This window comes from Canis aureus, chromosome 4, assembly GCF_053574225.1.
Source record: "Canis aureus isolate CA01 chromosome 4, VMU_Caureus_v.1.0, whole genome shotgun sequence".
Taxonomy (NCBI): Eukaryota; Metazoa; Chordata; class Mammalia; order Carnivora; family Canidae; genus Canis; species Canis aureus.
The window spans coordinates 9549969-9556407 of NC_135614.1; the positions used below are offsets into that span (position 1 = coordinate 9549969).

The 6439-nt window shown below is 42.9% G+C and overlaps 1 protein-coding gene across 1 annotated transcript; it reads left to right on the top strand.

Annotated features, from left to right (window-relative positions):
* The first annotated feature begins 52 nt into the window (after positions 1 to 52).
* EXOC8 (exocyst complex component 8) lies at positions 53 to 4931 on the top strand. Its single transcript, XM_077894511.1, has one exon. The coding sequence runs from the start codon at positions 198 to 200 to the stop codon at positions 2379 to 2381; it is 2184 nt and encodes a 727-aa protein (XP_077750637.1). The 5' UTR covers positions 53 to 197; the 3' UTR covers positions 2382 to 4931.
* Positions 4932 to 6439: the final 1508 nt, after the last annotated feature.

The window sequence follows — 6439 nt, forward strand, 5'->3', positions numbered from 1 at the left end:
CCTGCGCATGCGCGCTGCCTGCGCCCGGCCCCCTGCGCAGGCGCGGTGCCCGAAGCTCAGGCTCGGGCGCAGGCGTACTCGTCTCTCTTCCATCCTGCTTCCTCAGCCCCGGAGCTCGGCGGGGCTTGGGTGGGTCTCGACAGCGGCGGCACCGGCGGCGGCGGTAGTGACAGTGGCTTCGTGAGCCTCGGACGGAAATGGCGATGGCGATGTCGGACAGTGGGGCGAGCCGCCTGCGGCGGCAGCTGGAGTCGGGGGGCTTCGAGGCGCGGCTGTACGTGAAGCAGCTCTCGCAGCAGTCGGACGGCGACCGGGACTTGCAGGAGCACCGGCAGCGCATCCAGGCGCTGGCGGAGGAGACGGCGCAGAACCTGAAGCGCAACGTCTACCAGAACTACCGGCAGTTCATAGAGACGGCCCGCGAGATCTCCTACCTGGAGAGCGAGATGTATCAGCTCAGCCACCTGCTGACCGAGCAGAAGAGCAGCCTGGAGAGCATCCCGCTCACCCTGCTGCCGGCCGCCGCCGCCGCCGCCGCCGGGGCTGCCGCGGCCTCGGGCGGGGAGGAGGGAGGCGGCGGCGCGGGGGGCCGAGACCACCTGCGGGGCCAGGCTGGCTTTTTTCCCGCTCCCGGGGGCGCCTCCCGCGACAGTTCGGGTCCGGGCGAGGAAGGGAAGCAGCGCACCCTCACCACCTTGCTTGAGAAGGTGGAAGGCTGCAGGCACCTGCTGGAGACGCCGGGGCAGTACCTGGTGTACAACGGGGACCTGGTGGAATACGAGGCTGACCACATGGCGCAACTGCAGCGGGTGCACGGCTTCCTCATGAACGACTGCTTGCTGGTGGCCACCTGGCTGCCACAGCGGCGGGGGATGTATCGCTACAACGCCCTCTATCCCCTGGACGGTTTGGCCGTGGTCAATGTCAAGGACAACCCGCCCATGAAGGACATGTTCAAGCTGTTGATGTTTCCCGAGAGCCGTATTTTCCAGGCGGAGAATGCTAAAATCAAACGGGAGTGGCTGGAAGTGCTGGAGGAAACCAAGAGGGCCCTCAGTGAAAAGCGGCGAAGGGAGCAGGAAGAGGCAGCGGCCCCTCGCGGACCACCGCAGGTGACTTCCAAAGCCGGGAACCCATTTGAGGATGAGGAAGAGGACGAACCAGCTACTCCTGAGGTAGAAGAGGAGAAGGTGGATCTCTCAGTGGAGTGGATCCAGGAGTTGCCCGAAGACCTGGATGTCTGTATCGCGCAGAGGGACTTTGAAGGAGCCGTTGACCTGCTGGACAAATTGAACCACTACCTAGAAGATAAGCCCAGTCCACCTCCTGTTAAAGAACTAAGGGCCAAAGTGGATGAGCGGGTCCGACAGCTCACCGAGGTGCTAGTTTTCGAACTGTCCCCGGATCGTTCCCTGAGAGGCGGTCCCAAGGCGACTCGAAGGGCAGTTTCTCAACTCATCCGCCTTGGCCAGTGCACAAAGGCTTGTGAGCTGTTTTTGAGAAACAGGGCAGCAGCTGTGCATACTGCAATACGTCAGCTTCGTATCGAAGGCGCCACTTTACTCTACATTCATAAGCTCTGCCACGTGTTCTTTACCAGCCTTCTTGAGACTGCGAGGGAATTTGAGACGGATTTTGCAGGCACTGACAGCGGCTGCTACTCTGCCTTTGTGGTCTGGGCGAGATCAGCCATGGGCATGTTTGTGGATGCTTTTAGCAAGCAGGTGTTCGATAGTAAGGAGAGCCTCTCCACGGCGGCTGAGTGTGTAAAAGTGGCAAAGGAGCACTGTCAGCAACTGGGTGACATCGGACTGGACCTCACCTTCATCATCCATGCCCTTCTGGTGAAGGACATCCAAGGGGCCTTGCACAGTTACAAAGAAATCATAATCGAAGCCACTAAGCATCGCAACTCTGAGGAGATGTGGAGGAGGATGAACTTGATGACCCCAGAAGCCCTGGGCAAACTCAAAGAGGAGATGAAGAGTTGTGGGGTAAGAAACTTTGAGCAGTACACAGGAGATGACTGCTGGGTGAACCTGAGTTACACGGTGGTTGCCTTTACCAAACAGACCATGGGCTTCTTGGAAGAAGCGCTGAAGCTGTATTTCCCAGAGCTGCACATGGTGCTTTTGGAGAGCCTGGTGGAAATCATCCTGGTTGCTGTGCAGCATGTGGATTATAGCCTTCGGTGTGAGCAGGATCCGGAGAAAAAGGCTTTTATCAGACAGAATGCGTCCTTTCTGTATGAGACCGTCCTCCCTGTGGTGGAGAAAAGGTTTGAAGAAGGTGTGGGGAAACCCGCCAAGCAACTCCAGGACCTGAGAAATGCATCTAGACTTATTCGCGTGAACCCCGAAAGTACAACATCAGTGGTCTGATGCTTGGCTCTGTGTATATGTATACGTATATATTGCTTATATATTATTTATATTTATATTAAGTTGCATTAGGATACTCTTTATAGTCTTGAACACAGCTTAAAAGTAAAAGACACCCTCTCAAATAAAAATGCAGAATCAAAAGAAAAAAAGAAAGAAAAAGAGTTCAAATTAAGCCCAAATAACAAAACATTGGAATTATTAAAATATATGCTTCCTTTTTAAATTATGCTAACTCTCTAATGAATATATTGCCACACTATAGCATTTCAGTGTATCCTTTTGAGTCATAACACACTTTCTTACAGTATATATTAGGCAGCACAGAAAAATAATATAAGTATGTGGTGTTTAAGTATGTTGTGAAGTTTCCCCGTTCACTAAAATGTTAGGTATCTTTAAGAGTACAAGTGCCGTGCAAAACGACCTGCTTCATACACTCCCCCCGCCTTAAAATGTGATCAAACAATTTTGGGAAAAGAAAGGAATTGAGAAAATTGATTTTAGGGTAAATTTTGGTCAAAAGAATACCTTCTTGAAAGTGGCTAGTTTGTGGACTCAAATACATGGATCCTTATAGAATACAAGGGGAAGCTTTCAAAAAAAAAACAGCTCAGCAAACATTGCCAATGTAATTTGAGTGGCTCATTATTTTCACCTAATTAGCAGCTTTCTAATACTTGATTTGGGATCACTTACTTGAATCTTAAGGACTATAGTAAATTTTTTTTCAACATATTCCTGAACCATGTGAATTTTCAGCTGCAGCTTTTGTCTTTATCATACTAAAAAATTAAAATGATTTTAAAAAGAGAGAAAGAGACTGAGGAAACTGGCAGCCTCCCGTGATTTTTAGCTGCTTTCCCCCACTTTCCATTGCAAATTATATAGTGGCTCAGACTTCATGCAAATGGGAGAAAAGTTTTCACTGAAATATTTGTTTAGATGTCAGCATCTGGGTGCATGGGAAATTAGGAAAAATATACAAACCGCTATTGTTCTCAGTACGACTGCTTTGAGCAGAGATTTTTGTTTTTTTAAGCAAAGTGAAGATAAAGGTGAGATAATGTACCCAAGGCCAAGGGAGAAAAAGAACTTTTGGTGACTCCCACTAAAATGCTACGTGCTGCCTTTTTCTCGTTTTATTTTGTATTATCCTTTGTTCTTAAAAGTAAATATAATGCTTCGGATTGTTTAGTAAAACGAAAAGAGCTAAAGAAATTTGAGCTTCCCAAGATTTCTGAACGACTGCTTCTATTGTGCATTGATTATATTAAGATTCCTCATACTTTGAGAGAAATTATGCTAAGATCCATTTTTTCCTCTAGCTTCCAGTTGTGATTCTTGTCCAAACGTGCCATTTGATGCCAAGGACTTCCAAAGGTCATGTCTTTTATCTGAATTAAAATAGTGGTATTAAGACTGGAAATTATGTAAAACTGAAAATACCTTCCAAGAGTGGCTTAGGGTTTCTGAAGTTCCCTGACTCAGTTACTTACTGCCTGAGGAGCCCTTTTATTTATTTTTAGCTATGCATTTTCAAGGTTGAAAATTATCAAAATTACAGATTTTCTTTAATTTTTCACATAAATTTAGGATTTTCTAGATAATAACCATAACTGGGTATCTCAGCTGAGCAAAAACAGTTATAATTTGTGTTTTTTTTTAAGATCACTGGAAACTTGAATTTGATAAAAAAATTATTATTTTGTGCAACTTACAGTTTCTAAAATTATATTGTATAAAACACATGTTGTGTAAATATCTGATGCTAGGTCCATGAAATACTTCTGAAATCAAAACTTAAGGCATGAAGTTGTAAAAACTTAAATGTGTATACTCAGATATTTAAATGGTTGCTTCTTCATAGAACTGTCTGCTTTTTAAAACTGGAAGTACAGAATTTTCTTTGGGTAAAATTTGTGTATTTCTCAATCAAAGATGTAGCTGAAGGTAGTCTGCTGGTGGTGATTGAATTAGTGTGGGAAGTTGATCAAAGAGCACCAGTGTTATAATGTATCTTTGTGCCAACACAGAGCCATTGAGTAACATCCTCAAAGTGGAGTCAGAGGTCTTTTCTCTAATTCTTGTTTCTTCAGACTCCAAAACAAGTCCTAAAAATCAAATGCAGTTAGAGATTGTCCAAAAATATAGTACATTCTGTAATATACCACTTAAGAGTTGATTGCCTTTTCTTGTTTGCTTCAAACATATACTGTCTGTCACTCGAGCTTGGAATCACAGACTTGATTGAATTAATTATTGTTGAAAAAAAAAAAAAAAACACCCTGTGGAATTAAGTCTCTTATTTGATTAAAGCCTCATTTCACTTAAAGTGCTGAACACTCACTTATTTTTGTTTATAATACTACCGATAGTTAAATTATTGGCACTAGTATTTTGCAACTTGCTTACCTAGGATTGGGAATTTGGAACTTGACATGTATAAAATCAGTATATGTACATTTTGCTTATTGATATGCTGTGATATGAGGGAATCTGAAATGTTTATCAAAATAAAGCTTAAAATTTTTCTTACACTGGATAAAATTGGTGTTACAATGTTAAATCTCTCTTCTTTAGTTAGGATTCAATATTCTTATGTTTTCATTACTGAAATACTATCTTACGAGTCTAAATGGGTTTTTTTGTTTGTTTTTGTCTTTATGGGGATGACAGGTAGGAAACTGTTAGCTAATTTATATATGTGTTCTGCTTACTATCAGAATTGTGATTAAATCAGATCTCAGTTCTTTTAGGACTCCCTTGAATGGGAAATTTCAGATATACAAAATGTGAATTTGCTCTAAAAAGTGGATTTTATATCATCTGCCCATCCATAAATGAAGAAAATAAATGTAGGCCATATGGCCTAAGAACTAGGAGCATAAATGACAAAGGAATGTTTTTCAATTCAGATAGATCTGAGGGAACTTTCACATATAATTGATTTAAGAGTATTTATTGAAAAATAAAAGTATTAAATGCTATGCCTCACACTGACTATAATGTGGGGTGGGGAGGACAAACTAAATTTGAGTGTGCTTTCTCTGAAATGCTTGAGAATTGGAAAAAAAATAGAGGAAAAAATTGGGAAAACTAGAGAGTAAATTAAATACACAATAGTGTGTTGCAAATTACAATTAACGTAATGTTAATTAAATAATTGGATGCAGACTATGTTGCAAAAAAGACAACAACCCTGTGTGTTGTCATTTTCATAGTATTACGTGGGAATACTGACAAGGAAGAGGGCAACATGTTTTTGAGGAGTTTGGAGAGTCCTCATGGAATTATTGGCGTTTGAGCCAAAAAACATAATCAGAATATGATATGATATGATATGATATGATTGATATGATATGAAAAAAATTCAAGTATGATAAGCAATGTGGGAGTCTTCCTTTAGGGCGTCATTTACCACTGATTACTGTGTTCCAAACAGTGTGATGAGCACCTTTATCAGGTTATTTTATCTAATCTTCGCATCAGTTGACAAAAGAGTTGTTTTGTGAAGTAATTTGCAAATAATTCAACCTACAAAGAGTTACCTAAATGGCCCAGATGGGATTTGAACTCAGGCTTTCTCTAGGGCTGGCTTCTGAGCCACTGAACTGTATCATTGGATTATGGCTGATGGTCGACATCTCTCTAGTACAGATTGCTCCTTATTTCAAAGGCTTACCCATTCATAAGTGTAAGTATTCTGTTAAAGGTGTTATGTCACAGGAATATTTTTTTTTTTTTTTTTTTTAAGATTTGTTTGAGAGACAGCACGAGCAGGGGCGGTGATGAGGAATAGAGGGAGAGACAACCAGATGCCCCGCTGAGAGGGACCCCAAGGCCGGGATCAATCCCAGAACCATGAGATCATGACCTGAGACAAAGGCAGCCACTTAACCAACTAAGCCACCCAGGCGCCCCTGTCACAGGACATTATAATTTATAATTTTCTTTAAAAAATAAAGGGGCAAGTTTGAGTTAATGGGATAGTTAAAACCAGATTATTTCCATTGACACCAATTTGGTTTTGTTTAAAACATTTCATTTAGGGGTGT